Source organism: Crotalus tigris, unplaced genomic scaffold, assembly GCF_016545835.1.
Source record: "Crotalus tigris isolate CLP2741 ecotype Arizona unplaced genomic scaffold, ASM1654583v1 scf7180000018343.506757, whole genome shotgun sequence".
NCBI classification, from domain to species: domain Eukaryota; kingdom Metazoa; phylum Chordata; class Lepidosauria; order Squamata; family Viperidae; genus Crotalus; species Crotalus tigris.
Genome location: NW_024096954.1, coordinates 242,427 through 270,387, shown reverse-complemented (window position 1 = coordinate 270,387; position 27,961 = coordinate 242,427). Strand labels below are relative to the sequence as shown.

Here is a 27,961-nt window from a genome sequence, read left to right as displayed (position 1 = left end):
CCCAGAGGCGCTTGGTGCTTTCCACCAGCTACTCTTGGTCTTGCAAGTGAAAAAGGATGCTCTCTCCTGGCCAAATCCCTCCCTCCGCCGCTGGGGCCGAAGCTGTCCGGAAATTCCCGAGGCTTCCCTCTCCCGCACCTTCTCACACTCTCACTCACACACGTACAGGCGGGCGCGAGCGCGAGCGCGTCCTCAAACACAGACATACGGGGGGCGCGCGAGCGGGCACGCTTATCTCTGTCCATTGTCCTCCCTGTTAGCTTCCACAGCCATTTCATCCAACGCCGCTTCCTGCAACACGCTGCCCTTTCCTCTTTTCCATGGCAGCCGTCTCGCGGACCTGGACTTCCATCACCACCAATGGCTTCTCCCAATGAAGCCCGGAGATGCTGGGGCCTAAAGTCCTCTCCCCCTCCCATGCTAAAGAATCTTCCGGTAGACGGGACCAAGATGGCTTGACTTCCACTTCGACAGGAGCCGTTGAATGTGGGGTCCTTCCTGGTGGAATCCCATTGAAAAAAATGAATCGATCCACAGCCAATTTTCGAGAGCTGTGAGATTTGAGGACAGACTCGATTGGGGTGTAATGCGATCTGATGCCTTGGTTACCCTGATGAAAGTAATCCCTGGAAGAATTGGTGAGCGCCTGTTTTTTTGACATAAGAATGGATCAGTCTGGATTTTTTTTTGCTTAAACGGAGGGGGTTCCTGCTGGCTGGATTTTAATGGAAATGGACTGATCTAGGTGGGACCCTGTGGAAGGAAACCTAATAAACTGGATTTTGCTGCTGTCTGTTTGGGGAGTCAGACCAGACCAGCCTGAATTTCACAGAAAAAAAATGATGGAGTAACCTTGGTCCAGACATGGCAAACGGAGCTCAGTTGTTCTGGATGCATCCTTTAAGCTGGTGGCAGACTCTGCTCTCCATCCCCATCAACCCTCCTTCTTCTACACAGCAAGGGCTGATTTTGCCATTCTCCTAAACAGCATCATCGGAAGAAAAAAAAACGGTAAAGGCTTGGATTATTTTCCAGTTCCTTATACCTTATCCAGGTTGACAGTAGAGGGAGGGGGCAGGCTCATGGCCTGCAGGAAGGGAGAGGGGGCGATCCTTTGAAATGGCAGTTTCTCTAGCCCCATTTCTCCCTGGGAGAAGGACTGGCCCTGTCTCCAAGGCAACAGTTCTGGGGCATTCCTAGCCAGCCTCCCTAGATAGGGTGTGAACCCAGAGCTACCAGAACAGGGTAGAGTGGATCGAGAGGCAGGCTCTTTGCTTTCTCTCCCCTTTCCAGTGCCATCCATCTATCTTCATGTACCCTCAGCCAGCCAGTTGGGATAGTATTTCTACCACTCCATTATTATCCAGACTGGAGAAGTGGAGGTGAGCAGGCCCAGTCACCAGACAAAACCGCATGCTCAAAACTGGTGATGCAGGATTGTTGTCTATGACCATTCCTTGTGAACTCCCCTCCAGCCTTTTTTTCATATGTTTCTCTTCCCTTATCTCTACCATAGATCCTCTTATTGCTATTTCTGTTCTCCCAAAGCAAGAGACAAACACATGGATCTGCTTCCTATCCTATGCACCCTGCATCCTAGCCGCCACAATAGGAAACCCCCTCTCCTCCTACTCATCCATCTCTGTCTTCCTGCCTCCTCCCCTGTATTGCTTTTCCATTTCACTCCTTTTCAGATGTCTCCATGGAGCCACCACCTGTTTCCTCTTTTCCTTTACATGGGGGGGGGGAGGAAGCTAAGGGTGGGGACAGCTTTTTTTTTATCATTCTCATGTGCTCATGATCGAGCTGGGTGTGGGAGTCTTATTTCCATTTTGCAAAAACTACACTGATCCCAGTTCTTTTGCTGCTTGCTAATCTTTTGGTCCTCTCCGCCCTGTTGCTCTTCGACCCCCACCCATTCTTCAATCCATGGTGGCTTTTCCTCCAGGGTATCTATATAGGCATTTCTACAAAAGCATGGAAGGCAGAGGAGAAAGACTGAATGCATCTCATGCTGAAAGCTCATCATCCCACTTCCAAACCCTCACTTGAGGAGCAATTACCTAGGCTTGATCCTGACTAGGAAAGTGAGACACTTTGGCAACAATCCCCCAGTATATATGTTATTTTTTTTCCTACTTGAGATTGCTAATACAAATATAACACCTAAAGTTCAATGTGTGCAGAATGATGAAGTAGATTGAGGGCGGGAAAAATGTGAAATCCCTTTGTTCTCATCCATTAGGCCTTGCTTGTGTTTAGCAAGCTATTAACCGAATCTAAAGGATTCTTTCTTCAGTTTGATGAGCTGCTTTGTCAAAAGAAGTACATTGATTTTGAGACAAGGTATTGATCCTCTCTCACTTCCCACCCACCTGATGCTTTAACAGAAATTGGTAGTAAGCTATGTGTAAAACATAAATATTTCATCTGAAAACATCTGGATCGAAATCCCTACCACAAACTACAATAAAGAAATATTAATAAAAACCTTGTTTTGTGTCACCCTGATATTAATTCAGAGGTGTCGAGCTCAATGCTACTATCTTTAGGTTGCCATCTAAAGTTCTGTCAAAGACAAATTTCTTCTGGAACAAATATTCCAACAAATGTGCTTATAGAGAAATAAATTTGTGTTTCATTCTTGAGCTAGTCACACTCTGTCAGGTCAACCTGTCTCACAGGGTTGTTGTTTTTGGGGTAAAGGAAAAGAGAGAGTGCCATGGATATAACCTTGAACCCTGAAAGAAAGGTGAGATATAAATAATCATAAATAGCCACTTATCTTTGATTAATAAATCATTATATAATTAGCTAGAAAACTTCATAAAAGTTACTTAGTTGTACTTCAGAGATTAAATAAGGATATAAACTTGGAAGTTAGAGTAGTAAAGAATAGTCATGTGCTAGTAACTATAACTAATTTATTTGCAAAATTGAATAAACTGTTAGTCAATTAGAAATAATATAACTTTAGATAATTACATTACTCCACTATCACTGATGTAAAGAAAATGTTGCTGGTCTGTCTGGAGAGCTTAATATCTATACTTAATAAATTCCTGCTTAAAAATTAGCAGTAAACCAATTATATGTCACAAGATAATCTCCTACAATAACATCAGGAATTTATATTTATTTGCTTTTGTCTAAGATCTTAATAAACCAACTGTTAATTTAAATAGAAACTTCAGTTATTCTAGTCACTAAAGTAGATCTATAATTTCTATGGTTAAGAGAGTAATAGGTGCTTAATCTTACTAGGACTTTTTATTAACTATTGTTTTTTTCTTGCTAATAAATACTCAAAGTGCTTATGTATAGAAAAACTGGTGAGAAAAATGTGTTTTTATGTGGAATAGTATATGAATCAGCTTTCATTAGTTTATTGTAGCAGGTATATTTCACTGGAAGTATCACTTAACTATGTGTAAATAATCACTGTATGTAAATGAATGTATAAGTGTGGATGTAAGGCATACATGAGGACATGTGTCCAAGTGTTGAATGAGTGTGTTGTGCAATACAATTCTAAGGTTTATTCAGTCGATAAATCCTAATTTCAGTAGAACTTTCTCTTTATAATTATGTTAGAAATTTCTCTTATTGTAGCATTTGCATTGCCTGGGACCTCTTTAGAAGAGGTCACCCAAATATATACACCATTTTTGTGATTGAACATTATTTAGTGAACAAGGGTTCATTGTTGCATAAATGTATGTATTAATTTATAAATCATATTTTTTCTTGATTTATTCATGAATTGGGTGGAGTATCATTTCATTGAATTATACAATTCTACAATTCATTCAGATTCCACAAAACTATGTGTACCCCTAATTGTAAAATTCTGTATAATTTTAACAGTGATGCATTTGCCATTCATATTGAGAATAATTATTCATAGATCATCCAGATGAGATAAATCAGTAAAATGGAATAGGCAGAAAGATTAACATTTGTTGCCCTGTCAACCATTCAATAGGACCTTCCCCTTTATATTTGTATCACTGTATATACACATGGAATAGGAAAGACCCAAATCTTTATATGCCTCAGGTTAGAATGGATGTGTCTCATTTTGTGCCTGAATTCAGGCCCAGGCATTTCTGGATGCCTTCAAGATTATTCAAAGGTTAATGAAGCAGTCTAATATGAACTGCAGCCATGTTACTAAATGTATTTTACCAATGTTATTTGAATGTGTCAGTACTGATTATAATAATAGGTGTTACTGTGGAAGAATGCAGCTCCGGATTGACATCCCACTTTCCATTATGGCTGACAGGTGCCAATCCAGAAAAGAACATCTGTAGCTCAGGATTAAACTGTGGGGTCCTTGGTGGTCTCTGAGCTTGTTTGTTTTCTTGCAGACATTTCATTACCCAACTAGGTAACATCCTCAATGATAGAAGGGAGTGAATTTGCTCTCCATTTATATGCAAGTAACTTGCCCTGTCAATGTTGTGAATTTATTCTTGATGGTACCTTGATTAGGCTGTTGTTTACACTGTTGGATTGTTTTTTTGAGTTGTTAGTTCCTTGATGGGGGTATTGTTTACTGCTTGATGGTTGGCCTGGTATCAATCCTGGTGTTAATCTCTGCTTATCTAGGTGTTCATGTAATCAACAGATCTCTGCAGATAAGCAGATATTAACAGTAGGATTAATATCAGGTCAACCATCAAGCAGTAAGCAGTACCCCCATCAAGGAACCATCAAGAACAAACTCACCAACACTGACAGGACAAGTTACTTGCATATAAATGGAGATCAAATTCACTCCCTTCTATCATTGAGGATGTTACCTAGCTGAGTACTGAAATGTCTGCAAGGAAACAAATAGCAAAGACCACTCCTTCAGTACCAATGCTTGGCCTTGACTGTGATCCTTCACCCCTTCTATTCTTGTGAAAGTTCTCATGAAAGTACTTTGTCCTCATATTTACAGGGACTCATCTGTGCAAAGGGGTTTTTAGAGATGATCTACAGTTTAGAATTTAGAATAATTTGCCATATGAGGGGAAAATCTAGTTCAGGGATCAAGAGTTGGGCCAAATACCAGGGACTTAAAATAGTTGTGGCTCCTGTCTTCAGGTATTTCTAAACCCTAAAGGGAACAGAACTAATAATGACTGATAAGGAGAGAAATGAAAGTGTTGATACAGTGTATATGTGCTGTAAAAGGCCAAAAATATGTTAGGGATAATAAGAAAAAGCACTCAAAATAAAGTTCAAGTAGTGCCTGACTGAGGACTGCAACTGAGCCCAAAACCTCCGTTGCTAAGCAAGATAATTATTAAGTAAGTTTTGCCCCATTTTACAACTTTTCTTGCCACAATTGTTAAGTGAATCATTGCAGTTGTTAAATTAGTAACATGATTGTTAAATGAATTTGGCTTTCCCATTGACTTTGCTTGCCAGATGGTTGCAAAAGCGGATCACATGACCCCAGGGCATTGCAACCATCATAAATATGAGTCAGTTGTCAAGCATCTGAATTTTGATCAGATGCTGCAATGGTTGTGAGTGTAAAAAACGGTCATGTCACTTTTTTCAATGCTATTATAACTTCAAATGGTCACTAAATGAACTGTTGTAAGTTGAGGAGTACCTGTTTTATAAGGCCATTATATATATCAATGGTGCAATTGTATCTGGAATATTGTATGCAGTTATAACTGCTACAGCTCAGAAAGGATATAGTAGAGCTAAAGAAGGTCCCTATGAAGAAAATAGTGATATTTGAGGTTTTCTAGTTTAGCAAGGAGAAGGGGCATGTTTGTAGTGTACAGAATTATGTATAATTGTGGATAAATTGGGCAAGAAATTATTTTCCCCCTCCTAAAGTATTAGAAACAGAGGTCACTTAATGAAATTGAATCCAGGAAGAATCAGGACAGATAAAAAAAATTTTTTTAACACAACATGTAATTGAATTTTGAAATTCACTACCATGAGATGTGGTGCTGACTACCAGCTTGACTGGTTTCAAAACAGGGTTGGACCAATTCAGGAAAGTTGTGGGGATTAATGGCTACTAATGGCCACTGTTGAGACACTATTGGGTTTCTGTATAGAGTTGGCTGGCCGCTGTGAGGACAGATTACTGGAGTAGTTGGCCCAGTATCTAGCAATTATTATTATGTTCCTATGTCCCCATATCCATATAAATTTGTCCTTTTGTCAGACTAACTGATGACCATAGATTTGGAGGGTCACCTACTGCAGCCCGGAAACTGTCAGGTTGGGAAAAAGTACTTCATTGCAAGCCAGAATTATCACATTTCCCTATTAGATCAATCTGTGCAATTCAAACCAATGGACCATAAACAGACGTTTCTTTCAGAAGATCCAAGTAAGTGAACCAAGCTACATGTAATAGGACAGGAGAAAGCCTAGTTTAAATCAGATGGCCCTTTTATTATGTTTAGGTGGTTGAAACAGCTTAATATGGGACAATAGGATAGAGAATCTGAGCAAGGAAAAAAAAGCCCAACAGGAACACTATTCAGATGCTAGCAAAGCATTGTGCAACATAGAAAAGCCTTTGCCAATCTGCTATCTTGGGACTGCAACTCCCAGCTCAGCCTTTGCTCATTATGGTTGTGGATTATTATTACAGTCCCAAGACAACTTCTGAGTATCAAGATGGGGGAGATTGGGATAGAGAAAAGGCTTGAATAGTGAACAGCAGCAAGAATGTGTATGGGGTGGATTTGTGAGAAGATGATGGAACATGGAATCATAAATCATACATTGTGTAAAACTGCTGAAAATTGTAATGGATTTTTACCATGCAAGTAAAATGCCTTCATGCAAGTAGGTCTTTATGTATCTGCAAACATCAGATTAGGGGCTACTTTGATGGTTAGAACATGAATGAGTTCACTAAACTTGCTATCACATTTAGAAAGCCTTTACAAAATTAACTTCTCTTTCTGATCCGCAAGCTAAACACTAACAAGGGTGTCAATAAGGCTGAGGGACAGAAATAAGGGAAGCCTTGTTCAAAGCCAAGCTGAATCTTCTGCCTTCCTTCTCCTCTTTGTAAGTGTCAGGGTACCAGAGACAACATGAAAGAGGTTGAAATATTTGATGGTCTTTACTGATTTCCCATAGTTTACTAATATTTCTCCACCTCATCGACTTTAAGATGTGTGGACTTCAGATCCCAGAATTCCCCAGGATGCAGGTGGAGGAATTTTGGGAGTTGAAGTCCAAACATTTTAAAGTTGACAAAGTAGAGAAATACTATCCTAGAACAATACCCTGGAGGTAATAATTCCACCAATGAATTTCCTCAGTCTATTTTTCCCTGCTTTTGCTTTCTATCTTATCCTTCCCTCTTTCCCTTCTCAGCAGATTTTCTGCCTACCCTGCCTTTTAGGATGGTGAGGAGCTCATCTTATTTCTGCCAATAAAATGGTGATGATTAAGAGATTTCTGCTGGTCCCAGGAATGGCTTGTCTCAAACACTGGTCAATTCTTTTCCAAACAGATGTGCAGACTTGCAAAGAGAATAAGGGACAAACTGTTTTCCTTCTTGGGAAAACCACTATAACAATTCTAATTCTAACTCTCCTGTATCTACAGAGAAAGGTCATATTTGTTAATAGGATAATGGTGGGTAGCAGTTAAGAGAAGGGAACAAAATGAGGTGAGTAGCAATAGAAGCTAGAGAAGAAATAATACTGGAGAAGGCACGTCACTGAGCAGAACTGAAAGTGGCTTCAAAAGTTGCTGGTCCTATATTTATCAGTTAGGTAATATTTGGGGATGAGACATTATAGTACAGATGAGATCTCTAATATTGTATCATGGAAGGAAGCATTGCTCAGAATGAAGGGACACTAAGACCAAATGGGCATTTGAAAACTTTTATTTCAAGAGGCATGGTTCTCTTTAGGTTAAAATGTGGTTTATATACATTGTGTTTCCCCGAAAATAAGACCCGGTCTTTTTTTTTCCTCCAAAAGAGGCACCAGGTCTTATTTTCGGGGGTGGCTTTTATACTCACCTCCTGCACTGATAGCCCCGCCCAGCCGGTCCACTTCTTCTGCAGTGGAAGGAACAGCTTTATTCTGCAGCTGCATTCCAGCCTGCATTTCACAGGTGTTTCTGGAAGGCCTCTGCAGCTGAGTACTGCGCTATAGATTCAATCCATAGCTCAGTTCTTAGCTGCAGAGGACTTGCAGAACCAAGCTATGGATTCAATCCATAGCTCGGTTCTCGGCTGCAGTGGCCTTCTGGAAAGGCCTGTGAGTGATAAATGCAGGCCTGGCTGCAGAAGACTCCTCAGGAGAAGTGGGCCTGCAAGGAGAGGCCTGACTGCAAGGTAAGTGGGTATGGGGCGCGTGGGGCAGCTCCACACCCCCACCCCAGCTTGATTTTTAGGTCTGTGCCTTGCCTCAAAACTAGGACTTATTTTGGGGGTAGGGCTTATATTAGGCCCACCCCCCAAAATCAAACTAGGGCTTATTTTCAGCTTATATATTACCTTATATATTACATCTTGAGGACCATTAGCATTTAACTGAATGCTAAGGAATGGAAACTAATCTGCCCATAAGCAGTTACCTCATTATATTTGTTTGTTAAGCTGAATTTACTGCAGAATTTATCTTCAATTGTTGTTTTGGTTATCAACAAAACTTTATTCCCCATCCTTTCATACCTTTTACTTTTTTCTGGCAAGTGTTCTGTGCCATTAGTAGAATTCTGTTGGACAAAAATGTAATAGATGTTCCTCCCCCCCCCCCCATTTCACTTTGTATGTGACGGCAAGTTTTACCCCTGACTGTATATTGTGCATATTGGGCAGTTGCTGGGGTTGTAGAAGGCTTGTCTGGAAAACAGGAATTCTACCACTTTTCCACTTGATGTATTCAGTTTTTTTGTCTCAGCCATGAATTTTGGAGAAGTCCCTCTGTGCACTCTCCCAGGTCAAACAGCTGTTACTTTTTCAGCTCCTGAAACAAAGTGGATTTCAGGTGAAAATAATGATGCTTGTTATGGACTGACAATATTCTTATTTTCATGAAAGAAGGTTCTCATCCTCCTACTATTACAAATACCGTAACTGGAAGCTTTTCTTCATTAATCTCCTATGTCATAGAGTCTCCTGCATTAACTTACGTTAACTGTTGACTAATGTTTAATCTCTCATAGTGGATGTCTTCTTTACAAAATAGCTGACTGAGACTCAAATTCTGAACAGGAAATCAGAAAAAGGAAGTTGTGTCCTAGTGTTTTTATGTATATTTATCCGGGCTATCCCTAGAGTAAATATGCACCTCTCCCCTCTGTTATTTAACTTAATAGCAATACACATTAGCAACATTTTGAAAATGCATTTTTAAAAATCTCATTTCTTAAACCTAGTAAAAATGCAATCCTCCATGGTCAACTTTTCGGAATGCCCCAATGCTATTGTAGTGTGTACAGCAACAAAGAAGTTGAATTGAATCTAATCCCCAGCTATATATTACATAGACTCTCGAGAGACTGAAGTTTCTCTCAGAAAATTGCTCTTGGGAAAGAGGGGCATAAGAATAGGTGACCCTTAATATCAAGCTGACATAAGAACACAAATCCTAAAAATCCTCATTAATTTATGATTTTCACATATTGAAAAGCTTAATTCATGTAGAAAAATTACATTTCTCCTAGCTCACGGGGACACTTACGTCTCATTAAGTCATTTGTTGGGTTGGCCTCGCCCACGGGTAGACAACTTTTTTGCAACATACTTTTCGTCTAGTGCTACAGCAGTGTTTCTCAACCTTGACAATTTTAAGGCATGTGGACTTCAACTCCCAGAATTCCACAGCCAGCATTGCTGGCTGTGGAATTCTGGGAGTTGAAGTCCACATGCCTTAAAATTGTCAAGGTTGAGAAACACTGTGCTACAGGGAATGTAGCAGGGCATATGAACCAGAACTAGAAGTAGCTGGGCCCAATTTCATTATTTATCTTCAGGACTTAATGGAGCAGAAAGGCAAGGTATAAAATAAATAAGAAATGTTTGACTATTATTTTGAGGGAAGCAATGTTTTAAAGTGAAACAGATTTGTTAAGCCCATAGATCAGTGGTTCTCAACCTGTGGGTCGGGACCCCATTTGGGGTCGAATGACCATTTCACGGGGGTCGCCAAACCATGCAGTCCGCCATTTTTTCCCCCTTTTCCCTAGCTGTCCTACTCCCTCTTATTGGTGGCCACACCCACTTGGGGGTCACCACAACATGGGGAACTGTATTATAGGGTCACGGCATTAGAAAGGCTGAGAACCACTGCCATAGATGGTAAATCAGTGACACGTGTCAAAGGTGAGACACCACAGTGTTTTAGTGACACACCAGTGGTGCTAGGGCTGCTCAGCCTGAACGCTGCTACCAGGTTCCGCTGTTCAGTGTGGCTTAGAATCTTAGATAAGTGGGTGAGATAGAGAATTATTTCTTTGTTGTTCAGGATGGGGGTATGACATGCCGATAATCATTTAGGCATTTTCCGAATGTTTGACATGTTAAGCACAAGAGGTGAAATCTAGCAGATGCAATAAACTTTTTCTAGTTCTCTCTCTTTCTGTTTCTCTTTTACTTTCTCTCTCTATATATACATATGACACTCATCATAGCATAAGGTTATCTGAAGGACTGCCTGTCTCCAACAGTATCTCCATCCAGTAACATCAAGCAGATGGTGGGGCACTCCAGATCCTCTCAATTTAACAATTTAATGTAGTGGACCCCAGAAGCACCCTTTCTTTATTATGCTGCCTGATCTCTGGAACAGAGGCCTAGGGTTAGCTGTGGGTACTATTAGGGCTGTGGTTCTCAACCTGTGGGTTGGGACCCCATTTGGGGTCGAACGACCATTTCATGGGGGTCGCCAAACCATGCTGTCCACCATTTTGTTCCCTTTTCCCTAGCTGTCCTACTCCCTCTTATTGGTGGCCACACCCACTTGGGGGTCACCACAACATGGGGAACTGTATTATGGGGTCACGGCATTAGAAAGGTTGAGAACCACTGTATTAGGGAAATTGCAACTATTATACAGGTAATTGTTTAGCGACAAGTTGAAGTTACAGCGCACTCCCCCAGAACTACTTATGACCCAGTTCCAGATCTCTGAGAATTGCACCCCCATCCCATGGTCATGTGATTGCATTTTGGGCACTTGGCAACGAGTTCACATTTATGGCCATTTGCAGCATTCTATAATCACATGACCATGATTTTTTTACTTTTTTTGCAGGTTTCTGGCAAAAAACACCCATTCAAGAAAATGGGTTTATTTTACATCTGCGGCTTTTGCCTAACAACTACCACAAAAAAGGAGTGTAAAATCAGGCATGGTTACATAGTGAGCCACATAACAATTTATGACCATAATACCTATACATGGGCAGCACATTCCCAATCCCTGCATTATGGCTTAGCATATTTGCAAGTCAGGAAATTATGACGGACAAACAGTAGTTGTAAAACATTATCTTATGTTAGGTGTGAATCAATCCATTGTATGTGCAGTGTTTCAATATTTCTGATTAGTAATCTGGGGACAGAATGTAGTCATAATGCTGTCCTTGTCACTTGGTAGGAATGTATCAGATGAGGGCATCTCAAAGAGTTAAAATGACTGTTGTAATACACTGATGCTTTGTAAACAGCCCCATGTATGCATGCAATACTTTTGCTGTGGATGGCAAGGATGGGCAAGAAGTGGTGTTTGTGGGGGTGTGACTAATTCAGTATCCATGCAGATGAGTCAGTCTGAAGAAACTACATGACACAGCTCAATCTGTTTTACAAATTCTAGCAAACACTTACTCTCCCTTTCTCTGCTGCTATGATCAGGACACTGAAAATATATTTGCAGGTGGGCATATTATGGGATGGCACACTCAGCTTAGACATATGAATGTACAGTGCAGGAAAATCTCCTGTAAAAGTTCTTTTTCTTCCAGTCAAAGGCTATCTACTGAGTGTCACTAAAACAAAGGGGGAGGGAGGCTAGATGCCCTCATGGGAAGTGGAACCCACCCCTCTATCTTGCCTCAGGCCACACACAATCCATGAATCCAAGGGAGATGTGGTTTGGAAGTATGAAGTATCAATCAATCAATCTTTAGTGTGTGAAAAAAGACTGCAGGCACATGTTGACATATGGATGCAGAATTCCTTTGCAAAACCTGGGATTCTAGGTTCCACTTAGATCAGGATTCCCTACCACCATGTAAAGCAGTGGTTCTCAACCTTTTTAATGCCGCGACTCCCAACCGGTCGTAAGTCGAGGACTACTCAACTGGTGCAGCACCGTTTGCAGAATGGGACTTTTGGCAGGCTCAGCAAAAGCCAATAGAATAAAAGGGAGTAGCACAGCTAAGGAAAAGGGGGGAAAAAATGGCGGACTGCGTTGTTTGGCGACACCCGTGAAATGGTCGTTCGACCCCAAATGGGGTCCCGACCCACAGGTTGAGAACCACTGATGTAAAGGATTCTGAGGTAGTTTCCTGGGTGGCCCCATATTCCCCTTGCATGTTTTATTCAGAAGGTATGTGAGCATTGCTTGAAGCCTCTCAATAACTTATCTTCCCTGTCAATAAGTTATCTTCCTTGTGAGGTAACTACTGGAGTGTGGGACCTAGACTAGGCAGATCCGATTTGACATCCTCAGCAAGAAATTCATGCTAACCTCTCATTTTTAGATGTCATTTGATACATATAGTTGGGTACTTCCACATGTTATGTGTGTCCTCAATTAGATATGTTATAGAATAAACCACTGCTTTATTTGTTATGGCCCAGTCTTTAAATATACAAGTTTTTAACTGAATTTACTGCTAAAGAATGAGGGTTAAATAAAGAATTCTTGGGCAAAGACATTCTCATACATTACCAAGATAATGCAGGAATGACTGGAAAGGCTAAGAGGCTACAATGTCAGCCTTTTCAATGGATTAATTCAGAAATCCTAAGTATAATTCTAACTGGAGCTGCATAATAAGAATACAAGATACATGTCTCATATAATATGTATTTGTAACAGTATGTACTAAATATGAAAGATACAGTTCCCATACCTGTTTAATCATGGTACAAATCTGCGAAGGGCCAGATAGGGGTACAGCTGACTTCAGCAGTACTTGGCAAAAAGCCTTATTACAGACATTTTCTTGTAATATTTTTGGAAAGGTAAAATGGTGCAGGTACGACCACAATTGAACCCAAAATTTCTGTTGTTAAACGAGACAGTTAAGTGAATTTTGGCCCATTTTACAACTTTTCTTGCCACAGTTGTTAAGTGAATTAGAGCAGGTCTTAAGTTAGTAATGTGGTTGCTAAGTGAATGTGGCTTTCCTTTTGACTTTGCCTGTCAGAAGGTTGCAAAAGGTGATCACATGACCTCTCTGTCATAACTACGCAAGCCAAGCATCCAAATTTTGATCATGTGACCATAGGGATGCTGCAATGGTCATAAGTGTGAAAAACGGTCATAAGTCACTTTTTTCAGTATCATTGTAACTTCAAACTATCACTAAATGAATGGTTGTAAGTCAAGAACTACCTATGTATCTTAAAAATCTGTACCCACTTATAATTTCAGTGTTAGCATTTTAAGGATACAGAAGATTAGAAACAGAAAATAGTTAAAGGGAAGTTTAAAAGTGTAGAGCAGTGGTTCTCAAACTTTTTAATGCCGCGACCCCCAACCGGTCGTAAGTCGAGGACTACTCAACCGGTCGTAAGTCGAGGACTACTCAACTGGTGCAGCACCGTTTGCAGAATGGGACTTTTGGCGGGCTCAGCAGGGCAGAGACAGCCTGGACAATTCCTATTGGCTTTTGAAAGCCAATAGAATTAGACTCTATTCAAGAGAGTCTATTCTATTGGCTTTCAAAAGCCAATAGAATAAAAGGGAGTAGCACAGCTAAGGAAAAGGGGGGAAAAATGGCAGACTGCGTTGTTTGGCGACCCCCGTGAAATGGTCGTTCGACCCCAAATGGGGTCCCGACCCACAGGTTGAGAACCACTGGTGTAGAGGAAGAAAAGACCTCTGTACATTATCAGCTCCAGTCCTGCCACACTGGTTACCAGAGTGTCAGCTAGATGTGGTTCCTTTTAGAGAACATCACTAGAGCCCTCAGCATAACATAAACTTCAAGCTTGATGCTTTCTGAGTGCTCTGGTGATTAACTTGTGATTTTAATAAGCTACTTGATGCTATATCTCCCTGAGAAAAGGAATAGCAAGATAGTTTGTGATGTGCCAGAATAAAGCATGACAGATCTGTATGTCCTTATAGTAGGAGACTGTTTCCCTTTCCCCTTTTTTATCTAGGCTTTCACTGTGTGGTGGCTTATTGTGAGTCTTAGGAATGTGAATGCTCTCAAGTATCTGGAGAGGTAGTTTTTCTCAGTGGTAGAATAGTTCAGGCTATATAAGTGGAAGACTCCAGTACCAAATCTAATGTGGAAAAAACCTACCAAATGAGACCTTAAAAACTGCTGCCTATCAGAAAAAAAGATTGATCGGTGACTTGAACAGTAGTAGATTATCTTATAAAAATCGCATCCATTCATAATGAAAACTGAATAAGAAAATGTAACTTCATAAATGAGAGGGATTTCTTGTACATTTATGCAGCACCCACAATCCAGAGGTTTGCTTTTATTGCACTACATAAATAAGGAGTTAATGGCTGATATCCTGAGTATGTCAGAACATGCACCAATCTCCCAGTTGGTGGGACATGAGCAACTATACATATGTTAGGCTGGGAGGTATCCCAAATTAGAGGTCCTACGTTGCGTACAAGAGCATGCACATGCTTGCACTCAAACCAGGCTTTGGCTGGGTTTGTTTCATAATGGACAAAATATACCCAAACTGACTACTACTGTTGATAGGGAATGCTGCATGTGATATTGGTATGACTAAGGTTGGTAACCTCATCCACTTTATCTTACTAAAAAGAGTTACATGAAAGTTGAATGAAACAATGAAGATATTGGTGGAAGTCAGTATTCACTGGCACATGGAATATTGTGGCTTGAGATGAAAGAGGAGCAAATGGAAAAGAAAATGAATAAATGTATGAAATTAAAGAAAGAAAAATAGGTAGTAAGCTGTAGTACCTATTTGGCAAAGAAAGTCTATTATGTATGCATGATAAAGGAATGATTGGTAAAGCATGACTGATTTACTTGCTTACAATCAAAAGTGAAGAGAATTAATGAAAGATACAAACAAGATGACAAACTCTGGATGTGGGATAGATCAGAGGTCTCCAACCTTTTGGGCATCAGGGACCGGTTCCGTGGAGAGACATTTTTCCACGGACCAGAGAATGTGTGGTTTTGTGTGCTGCCTGTATCCCATGGATGGGGCTGTGGTTGTTTGTGCGGCCTGGTTGCTGGCATGTTGCGGCCTGGTACTGGTCCACAGACCTGGGGCTGGGGACTCCTGGAATAGACTGTTATTTGATATATCAAGAATGTTTTTAGGAAATGAAGTAAATATGAAGGAAAAAGAAAAGTGAAAGAAAAGTCAAAGTTAGGCAACTAAACATGAAAAAAATAAATATGAATATGAATGATTACAATACAATACAATGTAATTATAATCCTTACAATAACCATTGGATGGCTGTATACATTTGTTTAATAAATAAATATTTTTAACTGGGTTTTTAATGCTGTACACAGCCTGGAGTCACTGTGTGTGTGTTGGGCAGTTATATACATTCGTTTAATAAATAAAAGAATACATAAATGAAAAATAGTGAAAAGGAAAAATTATGTGAAACTTTTCTGAAAGTAATTATGCTATGAAATTCTACAGAAATGTATGGAGTTACACTAATGGGAAATATTGAAAAGAATGGTAGTGTGAGAAGTAAGTCTTCATCCTGGTTCATCCAAGCCAGGAATAAATAGGCAACATGGAGACTGCTTTGAGAAGAAGGTTACAGTTTATTGAAGAAGCAGAAAGATAGTCCTTGCAGGAAGGAGCAGAGGAGAGGAAAGAGAGCACATGGGCAGTAGGTTTTTTTATACCCTCTCTAGCCTTGTTTGGAATAGTTTCCTGTTCCTGTGGCATGAACTTTGAGGCTGTTTCTGAGTGTTTGTCTAGGCCTTGATATCTGTGGTTTAATCCTATTATCATATCCTGCTTCCCAGGTGATGGGTCTAATGAATCCTAGAGTTTGGGTGGGGTATGCAGATCTTCTCTTTTGTCTTCTTGATTGCTCTGGCTCCAACTTTCTGATGGTTTTATATCTGCATTTGTATGGGACTAAAGTCTTGCTTGGGGCAGAGAGATAGATTTGGGGCCAGGTTTGGTTTTAAAAAGTCCTTTTGAGGAAAAATATATTTTTCTGCCCTTTTTAATATTTCCTTCTCTGGGCTAACTTCCCTCAGTAGAATGAACTGCAATAATCTGTGGGTGAGAAAAAATACATGTGAGATCATGATTATTGCAAAAGAATTAGAAGAGAAAAATGTCTAATTTTTAATTATTATATGCAGTTCATCTCACTCTACAAGGTGACTCTACAAAATGTTATATAACAAAGATGGAGAGAAAAAGGTAGTTACAAAGAATGTGTCCAGAATTACCCAGGAACAATTAATAAAAAAGTAGAGAAAATCAGCCATTTTGATGGAAATAAATTTATTTTGAGATGAATTAAAAGGTCTAAACAAGAAGCTTCCAGTAGAGTAAACAATTATTATTGTGGTTCATCACACAGTCAGCCAGATGTTTAGATTGGACTTGGCATTTTTATCCATCTATTGAGTCCTTCCTAAGGGTCCTTGGGATAGGGAGATGTTGTTTGACCATTAAAGTTACCATTGTTGCAGGATGTAAGCTGTTACAAATAAAGTTGCCTTTTGCAGTTGATGGATGGTGATCTTCCTGCAGTTGACAGATGATGATTTTGTTCAGCTGACGGAGGGTGATGATTATGATTATATCCCACCTTTTTACATCTAACTCAAGGCAGCAAACATAACTAATACTCTTGGCTTCTATGTCCCCCACAACAACAACCCTGGGGGGGGGGGAGGCTGAGTGAAAGTGAATGGCTTAAACTCACCCAGTCAGCTTTCACGACTAAGGGTGGCCTAGTCCTCTGGTTTTCACTTTTCACTACACCAAACTGACTCTCCAGTTCATCTTAAAAGTGATAAAATGATTGAGGATGAAACTGAAATGAGGGGATACTGAAAGAAGTATTTTAGAGATTTGTATGGGAAAGATAGTGCTATGCTGAAGAGTGTAATTGAAATAAATGCTTTAAAATTAGAATCCACAAAAAAATATGAAAGGTCATAAATGCTGTAAAAATGTTGGAAAATGGTAAAGCTGCAGGTATAGAAGGTATAACTGGAGCAATGTTAAAATGTCAATAATTTGTTACATGGCTTCATGTAACATTTCATGTGTGTGAATATTGCATCTGTATCTGACAATTGGCAGAATGCCATTATTCTTTCCTTACATAAAAGGAAATGCAAGGACTAAATGCAATAGCTAAAGGGAGATTATTTATTGAATGTTCTAGAGAAATGCATTTGACACAGTTCCAGTTGAAATGGCACAGGGAGATGGTGAACAAAATTTGGTAAGTGCAGTGCATTCTTATCCTAGGCATAAAATGTGCAGATCATTTTTTGTACTTTCAAGTCTTTGAGAAACGCATGAATATGAGAAAGTTAATTATATGTGTAGGGGGTAAAGCTGTCAACACAAGATTGTTGATTTACAGGAAGCATAACATCAGGTGAATAGGCTTGAATTTTGGAATATTTTGAATGAAGGTTGGTTGCAGAATATAATTAAGAAGAGAATATGATGGAAGTAAAGCATACGTGAGAATAAATAGCAAATTATTCAACACTGAACAAAGAGTAAGAAAATGATGTGTAATGTTTCTTTAGTTGATGTAATAGGCAGAAGGAATAACCTGGAGCAACAGGAGGAAGAGTGACAAGCAAGACAAGGGTCAGATAAAAGAGCTCTGAGTCTGGGCCAGATCTGTAACTTGAACAATGTCTCCAACAAGACCTCCCTAGTTTTCATGAAGGTAGTGAGGGAGGAAGCGCATTCAGACCTTCATTGTTTTGTTACTGTAACCACTTATTGCTTTGTACCTATACTTTGGTATATGGTGAAAGTTTACATAAGAGGAAAAACATTAAAAAATAGTACTTACATTGCATATGTGGTAAACAAGATAGGATCAAGAATTAATTAGTGCTGTATGATTGTGAATTAAATAACAAAAGTGAGTCTTTAGTACTGAAGAAGTGTGTTGAGAGGGTTTGATTATATACAAAAAATAAATGAGAATGACTAAATACATGGAGAAGAGTGAATGGTTGAGAGGAGTAGGAAAACTGAGGACATCATGGCTGGATGAAACTGATGAGATCCTAAAAAAAGCTGAAATGTTTGAAGAATAAAAAGCAACCTATAAAAAATGGATATGGAGAAAACAAGGATTGCTTGGAAGAATAGATATATATGGTGCAATAGTGTTAGTCTAAATGACATTTAATTTTCTTCTTTTTCCCACATCCTTGATTTGATCCTGCTTATACTTCTAATGCTTTTCTTCATTCTACATGGCATTGCTCATCTCCATGATGTATATAATAATAGAACAACACAGAGGTGGACAGGCATTATTATTTGAACTGCCAAGAAATTTTAATAGAAATGTTTTCATTAGAATTCTGTGTTTTTCCAATTGCTCACAACTAATCTGTTAATCTGACATTTATTTAATTATTTATTTGTTAAATTTATATAGCCACTTGAAACATATAATTTAGGTGGTCAGCAATGTATAAGAAAATTTAATTATTTATTTGTTAAACTTATATAGCCACTTGAAACATAATTTGGGTGGTGAGCAATACATAAGAAATTTAATTCATAAAAGGGGGGAAAGGCACTATATAATGCTTCCATGAGACCCATGCATATTGATCTAACCTAACATCCTGGCATTAACACTTGGGGGAAAGGACAAATAAATAAATAAATATCCAGGAGACACATTGGTGACCCTTGGTTTCATTAGAGGCCAGAGCTTGGTATGCATAAATGTTTTCCTGTATCTGTGATTTGGGGCTGGTTTTTTTTTACTTTACATACAAAATAGCAGATGGGCATGCACAAAGTATCTTTTTTTCAAGATCTTGTTAGCCGTAATTTTGTTACCTGTGGTTGCTAGGCTTGAATGTAAGTGACTAACAAAGGCCACCTGTCTTCATATTTTCCATGTACCAGCAAAGTAAATATAGTGTGGGAGATTCACAGTTCTATCTATTGTCATCACCCCCCATCCTGCCCCAATAAAATAAGTAGATTTGTCTGGTACTTATGTGCAGTCCAAATCCCATTAGAGGACATGACAAGACTGAGGTATGAGGAGGGAGGGGAAAAGAATAAAACAACGAGTAAAGATGAACAAATTTATTGTCCTTTTAGGATTAAAGTGCATAGCAGGTATATATTAAAAAACCCTATTTCTTAAAAATTAGATCCCAACCTAATTTCAGGCATTTTCAGGCTAAATCAATAATTGTTTGCTTTGTAGGAAGAGTTTATGATAGCAAAACATTAGAAAATCTAGTAACACCTTTTCCAACTAACACATTTTATTAAAAGCATAAACTTAGGCCTTTTAATAAAAGGTGTTAGTTGGAACAAGTGTTACCTGACTCCTGATTTTTCCACTTGTGTGCATTTTGATGAATTTGTTACTATGTGCATACCTATGAGTATGTAAGAAGCATTTTAAAAGGCAACCATTCATCTCACTGATTGCTGATCCTTTAGAGCAGTGGTTCTCAACCTGTGGGTCGGGACCCCATTTGGGGTCAAATGACCATTTCACGGGGGTCACCAAACCATGCTGTCCGCCATTTTTTTCTCTTTTCCCTAGCTGTCCTACTCCCTCTTATTGGTGGCCACACCCACTTGGGGGTCACCGCAACATGGGGAACTGTATTATGGGGTCACGGCATTAGAAAGGTTGAGAATCACTGCTTTAGAGACAGATCTGGCCCTTTATAATAATTGGATGGTTTCAAATTTGCATTAGAAAAGTCCGTCAAACTCTTTTGTATGTCTCTTAATGAGAGAGAGGGGGAGATACAAATGGGCACACATAGACACAATTTAAATGGAAATTAAATAAGACAAATGTCTTCAGCTTTTGTCCTGGCCCCACTGATTTTTCAAGGGTAGCTTCAACATCAAGACTAAATTATACATCCCTCATGTAAAAGGAAGCCTCATGTATCAGTGGATATCTAGGGTTCACAGGAAACTAAATATTTAATTTGTTTCTTATAGTACTATTTTACATTTACTATTCTGGAATGACCAACTATGAACAGAGATTGGCCTTTGATTTTCATTCAGAATTGCTTAAGAAAATGCATTTCAGTAAATAAGTAAAATCTTCATGTATAAGCAGTTCCTGATAAAATTTCTTCCATACACTAAAGTACATATTGTATCATTCCAGGGAAAAGCAGCTGTCTGACCTATTGCCATCACTATAACAGACCATTTTAACCTAATACATTAATGCTGTATGAATGCTCTAACTCAATATAAGGAAGTTTTCCGTTTTTCCTGTTAACGGATCTGTCTAACACTGGCCAAGGAACTGAACAATACCCACATGCAGTAAAAAAAATGGTGAACACATCCATTTAAGTTTACTTATTTATAGTGGTACTAACACTCATAGAGTTAATAAAAATGAGCTTCTGAGAATAAAAAAAAGTTTTGAGTTTCAAAAAAAACTCAGAATTATAAACTGTTGTTACTGACTAATGGCATTGCTTTTAATTGTCTTCATCCCCAAGTTGGGAATTTGCCCAATAATTGTAACATATATTAACTACTAGTTTTGCATTTATAAAGACTTAACTGTTTCCCAGACAGATCTGAATACATAAGCACAGTGGTGGGATTCAAATATGTGAACAACCGGTTGTCTGTATGGATGCCGCTTCTGGAAGTCCATTCTGGGCCTTGGCAACAAAAAAAATTAGCTTCTGCTGAAGTGGTGCGAACCTCTCTTTTATGTTTCTGATGACTTTTTGCAGTTCAAAATATATGAAGCAGCTTGGCAGAATGGGAAATCCAATGAAACTGGTATCTACAGTTTTAACTACATGTCCCAAAAACCATATGAAGAATACTCAAAAATTACAAACATATATTTATTCCATACCAGTTTAAATGTTAAGGTTTCTCCTGAGAATTCTGACAGCTCCTTATCTCCCTTCTCCTCTAACCTTATTAGTTTGTTTTTGATGTAAATTTATGTGTGGAGTGGGTAAATCCTAGATCTTCTCAGTTTTCTTGCTCTTTGCATCTGTACCACGCATTTGAGCCTATCTTAATGGCTAGCTTTGAAGGCTGCTTAGCTTTTTTGGGAAGTTTGGAAATAGGATCTTGTGGGGGGAAATCAATCTCAGAGGAATTCTAATGCACAATATTTCCAGGATAGAAACAATCCTTATTTTATAAACATAGGATGAGGTTCATTTCCAATATGGCTTAAAGTGACAGTGAATGGATGAAATGCTTCTTCTATAGCAACGGTTCTCAACCTGTGGGTCGCGACCCCTTTGGGGGTCGAATGACCCTTTCACAGGGGTCGCCTAAGACCATCGGAAAACACATTTCCGATGATCTTAGGAACCGAGACACCGCTCCTCTATCCATCTCCAGGCGGATAGAGCCTATACAGTTAAGCAGATGGTTCGCTGTCTCTCTCTTCCATTAAACTTTGGGAAGTCCACCCATCTCATTTTCCCTTCAATCAGCTCAAGGAGGGGGAGGGGCACCCTCCTCGACCACCGGGAGTTTGGGCGAGGCGGAGCCAGCCTTCCGCGTGGCTGGCTAGCAGCCGGGAGGGGAAGGAGGAGCAGGCTGGCGGGATGATCAGGACGATCCTCTGTTATGTCCTGCTGCCCGTCGCAGCTCCTGCAGGCTTTCCAAGGTAACCACCTCCCCCCTTCAGTCTCGTCCCTCCCCCCCACGTGGGTGAAGCAGGCTGACCATCGGTCCCCGCTCAGGGCGGGATGGGACAGGGCGTCCAATCAGGCAAAGGGCATGGCTGCTGGGCTGCCGCTGTCCCACCGAGGCTTCTCGCTCGTGTGCCAGGCCCCGGCCTTCGCCGGGCAGCTGGCCCAACGGCAAAAAGGACGCCCGGGAGGGAGTATTCTGCTTGCGCCCCCCGTCTCCGCCCAGCGCTGGGAGCCGGGGTTTCATTAGGCCTTTCCGCCCTCTCCCCGTCCCGCCTTCCGGCGTGCTGGTGAAATTTCTCCCCTCGGAGGATCAAAACAGCCGGACCGATGCGGCCATGAGATTGCTTGTAACTAGATCAACACTGAAATGGGTCCTAGAAATTATACTGTGTTTTAAAATCTGTAAGAAAAGGCAAATGGTTGGAACAAGAGGAGGATAGGCGTGTGTGTGAAAAAAATAATAAGGCACTTGGGCAGGTGGGATCGGAGGACTGGAAACAACTTTGCTTGTTTTGTAATGATTGACTTTTACATGAGACTTTACTTGCATTATTTTCTTGCAACCTAATGAGGTAGATCAGTTTTATTTTCCTGCTGTTCAGTTGGAAGGGAGAGGATGTAAGAGCAGACGTTGCCAATGTTTTTATTTCACAAGTATTCATTCAGTTAGGGTTTTTTCCCACCAAATCTGCGATTTTGATTATCAGCACGCCTTGGATTGCATGTGTCACATTTTATTTCTTTTTGGGGCCTCATTGCCCTGTTGTGAGATGTAAAAAAGGCCCATTGGTTTGAAAGTTACTTACTTTCTAATAATCAGGATGGTTTTGAGACTGCACTGTATCAAATTTAAGTCCCTCAATCCTAAATAACATGCTTACAACTTTCTGTGTATAACTTTATTCTGTCTCATTTCTTCTAATCGTGTTTACAAAGTAAAATCTTAATTTTACTTAAATTGTTTCTACAATGCTTATTCATCCGGTCAACTAATTTTTGAAATTAGTGTCAGTTAATTTGCTTTTATTTGAATCAAGAATAGAAAAGTTAGGTTAGCACTTCTTGTTTACTGTCTGATTTCAAATTCAACTGAATCATAAAATGTTGATATTGCTAAACCCAAATATTCAAAGTCCTATGTGAGACTTACATAATGCACAATTGTTATAGATCCTGGCTCCCTATTTTGATTCCAAAAGCAACAACATATTCACCAACACATTTCTTTGTGCTTTTCAGAATTCATGCCCTACTCAATCTTCATTTTTTTGTGGATTCTGTTTTTTTTTTTTAAAAAAAAACACCTGGATGAGAAGGATAACACTACTCTCAAACATAATCTATCTTTTGTAAAATGCCTCTGGAGTCCATTTAGATCCCAGATACTTCTTTTAGAAACTAATAATAAATATCATGTATGAAATGAAATGATGAATGAGTGCACTCCAGGGCTTTGTGATTTTTGTGAATAATCACTATGCTTTAATTATATTCAATTTGTAACAATGAAAATACATCCTGCATATCAGATATTTACATTATGATTCATAACAGTAGCAAAATTACAGTTATGAAGTAGCAACGAAAATAATTTTATGGTTGGGGGGTCACCACAACATGAGGAACTGTATTAAAGGGTAGCAGCATTAGGAAGGTTGAGAACCACTGTTCTATAGGATAAGAAACTGCAGCTGATAGGGAGGGTCTCTCATCAGTGAGGAATCAGTTTGTAAAGTTATAGTTATACGTAAAACCCTACCCAGCCAGTCAATGACTGGGTTCACATATTACTAAGCCATAACTTGTTTTAAAAAAGGAGTGTTTATGGATTAACTGGACATGAATCCAGCATGATAAAGTACAATTGATAAAAGTACAATTTATAAATTAGAATTATGGGGGAACACACTGTTTATGACATGCAGTGAACTATGATTAATGACATCATGGCTTAATAAGTTGTCTCTTTTTAATTTAATTGCAGTATTGTGAGATTAAAAGAGAATATTATGTATAAAAAGCTTTTAGAAGAAGGGCAGGAACGTGTGTGTGTGTGTGTGTGTGTGTGTGTGTGTGTGTGTAAGAAAATCACTGTGCTCAGGGTGGCACAACTGACAGAGTCTCTGTAGGCCAGAAATAGCATTTTGGTGTTCCTACCGTAGTTGCATCTGTTACTAGTGTCTCCCCTCCCTCCTGACCAAGCTCTCAAATCCCCTGCAACTTTACAAATTTTTAGAACATTAAAATGTTCTGGATATCACTTTAACATAAATTTGTGCAGATATTCTCATCATCTATGCAAAAAAAACCACCAAACCCCAAGTTTTTCCTTTAAAGACTCTCAACCATCATTGATTTCAATGGGTGAGATGATGATTATTCCAGAATAGAATCTTAGGGCTTGATTTCAGTATGGTGAGAAAAAGTTATTATATGACAACTGATTAATTCTTCCTTTTCCATATTTTTCTCCTACTTCTTTCCTTACAGAGAATGCCTCCCTTTAGTACCGGGGACATGGGCCATCACCAGGCACATTGCCACTGACCCAGGTTCCCCCTTTTCTTCCCCAGCCTAAAGATGGCCAGTGCCAACGAGACTGAAGAGGGCCATGGCTCAGCACCCAGTACAGCTTCCACATATGCCAAGCTGCTACTCCTGGGCTTCATCATCTGTGTGAGTCTAGCAGGGAATCTGTCTCTCTCACTGCTGGTGTTGAAAGAGCGTGGCCTCCACAAGGCCCCGTATTACTTCTTATTGGATCTGTGCCTGGCTGATGTGATTCGCTCAGCTGTTTGCTTTCCTTTTGTTCTCGTCTCTATCCGCCATGGCTCTGCTTGGACCTACAGTGTACTGAGCTGCAAGATTGTGGCCTTCATGGCTGTTCTCTTCTGTTTCCATGCTGCCTTTCTCCTCTTCTGCATCAGCGTCACTCGCTATATGGCTGTGGCCCACCACCGCTTCTATGCCAAACGCATGACTTTCTGGACGTGCATTGCTGTCATCTGCATGGTGTGGACTTTGTCAGTGGCTATGGCCTTTCCACCAGTCTTTGATGTTGGGACCTACAAGTTCATTCGTGAGGAAGACCAATGCATCTTTGAGCACCGCTACTTCAAAGCCAATGACACCTTAGGCTTCATGCTGATGTTAGCCGTGCTGATCTTCGCCACCCATGTGGTGTATATAAAGCTACTGCTCTTTGAGTACCGCCATCGTAAGATGAAGCCTGTCCAAATGGTTCCAGCTATCAGCCAGAACTGGACGTTCCATGGACCTGGAGCTACTGGACAAGCTGCAGCCAACTGGATTGCTGGCTTTGGCCGTGGTCCCATGCCTCCTACATTGTTGGGCATACGGCAGAATGCCCATGCTGCCAATCGGCGATTGCTGGGCATGGAAGAATTCAAGGCTGAGAAGAAGCTAGGCAGGATGTTCTACGTCATCACTTTGTTCTTCTTGGTGCTCTGGTCACCCTACATTGTGGCCTGCTATTGGAGGGTATTTGTCAAAGCCTGTAGCATCCCCCACCGCTACCTCTCCACAGCCGTTTGGATGAGCTTTGCCCAAGCTGCTGTCAATCCCATAGTTTGCTTTCTACTCAACAAAGACCTCAAGAAAGGCTTGATTGCCCACATTCCCTGCTGGAGGACAGAGCCTGAATTGCCCAGAGAGCCTTACTGTGTGATGTGAGGAATGCTAAAAGGTTGGCTAGAATGCACCCCACCCACGCCAACTGAATTTGTTTTTCTTTTTCCTTATACGTCACACGAGGTTTTTCTTCCCCTGCAACGGGTCATTGTCTCCCAGAGTACTTGTATCACAAACACTCTGATCTCTCTGTTGTCTAAGGGCAATTATCAAAATCATCCATTAGCTGCTATGAGACCAGAGCTGGATTCTGGTCTGTGTTCCTCTGGAGTAAATCCAGAGTCATATGACAACAGTATTTGGTCCCTAGTAGTATTCCATCAGTTCTCAGAAGAGGTGAAAAATATTCTATGCTTTCCTGGTTTTATAATCCCCAAACTCTATCAAATCATTTAAGACTGTCCCTTAAAAACTCTATCCCTAACTTCTTAATACCCATTATTGCTTTGAAAGTAGGCCAGAGTTAGATTTTGGGGTTTGGTCTCCCAGAGCAAAGCCAAAACTATTCCACTTACTGGAGCAGAAATAGTTTGCACTCGGTGGTTTTATTTGGTTTTACAGCTAGAGGGTGACAATGAAAAGGGGTCCCTATTGATGGAATGTACTTTTATAGAAGATTAATTTTCTGATCCAGTAACTCCATCAATGAAATAAATTTCATGTGATCTCAGAATTTGTGGGGCTATGGAGGATGGGCTGAGAGAGGGCGGAGGAAAGGAGGCAGCAGCCAGAATTGTTCAAGGGAATGCCTTGGAGCCAGCCATGACTTAGCTCTTTGTCTGTCAGAAGCAGTAACCAGGGAGCTTGGGAAACTCCACCTCAGTTGCCATGGCAGCAACCAATCCAAGACCCTGTAGACCATGTCACTCTGGAACAATGCAAGGAGGAAGATGCAGGAGAAGCATTTGGTGGGGAGAGGCCTGTAGTGGTGATGGGGAGAAGCCTTTCCCTTAAGATTGGGAAATGATATATCGATATGCAAAGCAGAATGCATCCAGGCTGCAGATAAATGTAAGGTGGCTACATGGAAATCATAAGTCATGATGTCAGCATCATAGTACATATTCTATCTGCTAAGATGAAAAGCAAGGAACAAGGTTTATGTATTTCTGTAGCCCTTCCCCTTACTACTTGCAAACATTCAAAACACATGAAACATCAGTAATCCTACCCATGCAACATATGACAACATTTTCTGCACCTCCTGTTGAGAGATGTTTACAATTTAAGTAAGAAGCTAACCTGCCCGAATTGAGAATCCCATATTTCAGCATTATTCCAGCAGACAAACTATCGGTCTTTGGATTATTGATAGAAGGAGGACAACGTGCCTCTTGAGTTAGAAAAGGCACCCTAGTTTTGCTGCTAAACACTAAAATAGAAATCAGTCCTAGAAAAAAATGGGGCGGGTAAACAGCCTGTAAAAGAAAATATGGGTGTACAGGTTACAAAACTGGGAGAGAAAATGTCACACCTAAATTGTAATGAGGGCAGGGAAAATATAGGAATCAAAATTCCTGATTCTCTTTTCATCCAAAAATGTGAGTAGAGTTTGGGGTTTGGAACCGGAGAAACTAGGACTGGTTGAGTTCATACTTAGATATATGACCCACCTGCCCCATTGTTGCATTTTCTGAAGGAGGAACTCTCTAAATTCAACCTGACCAATTCCTAGCCATATAGTTTGATTCTGCTGAGATGGACATGGTTACTGTTTGCAATGAAATGCTCCTTACGGGATGGGATTGGGAGGCATGGGCTGGGAGAAAAGATTAGGGGGAAAATAAGTGTTGGAGAGTGATTCCTGGAAGAGGCATTGTTGCCAGTATTGTATGAAAAAGGCAAATGGGACACTGGAAGAGGGCTACATGTCAGGGAAAGAACTGGGGGAATATTAGTTCAGGAGATGGAAGAGTCAGAGCCTAGGATTGGGGGCAGGATATGGGGAACCAGATGAATTTAGTGTAGAGATTGGGGTTTTCCCCAACTTTTTCCCTCCAAAGGACTCTGATGTTTACTTTTGCCTCTGAAGAAGACTGTTCGTCTTACCCTCCAGTCCTGCCACCACAGTATGGCCTTAATCACTGGCCAGCATTACGGCCACCCTATGGAGAACCATATTTGAAAAATATGGCAGATGAACAGATGATTTCCAGAATGCTTTTTCTGGAAAGAGACATGAACAAAATTGTTGTTGTTTTTTAAAGGGGAAATGAATAAAGAAATTGAGACTGCA

At 40.2% G+C, this 27,961-nt stretch overlaps 1 protein-coding gene across 2 annotated transcripts; it reads left to right on the top strand.

Moving 5' to 3' along the window:
- GPR173 (G protein-coupled receptor 173) lies at window positions 1–27,961 on the top strand. Of its 2 annotated transcripts, none has more exons than XM_039350646.1 (2): window positions 1–1,011; window positions 24,565–27,961. In XM_039350646.1, the coding sequence occupies exon 2, from the start codon at window positions 24,655–24,657 to the stop codon at window positions 25,765–25,767; it is 1,113 nt and encodes a 370-aa protein (XP_039206580.1). In that variant the 5' UTR covers window positions 1–1,011; window positions 24,565–24,654; the 3' UTR covers window positions 25,768–27,961. The 2 variants fall into 2 exon arrangements, with proteins under 2 accessions (XP_039206580.1, XP_039206581.1); XM_039350647.1 differs by lacking the exon at window positions 1–1,011 and adding an exon at window positions 8,263–8,338.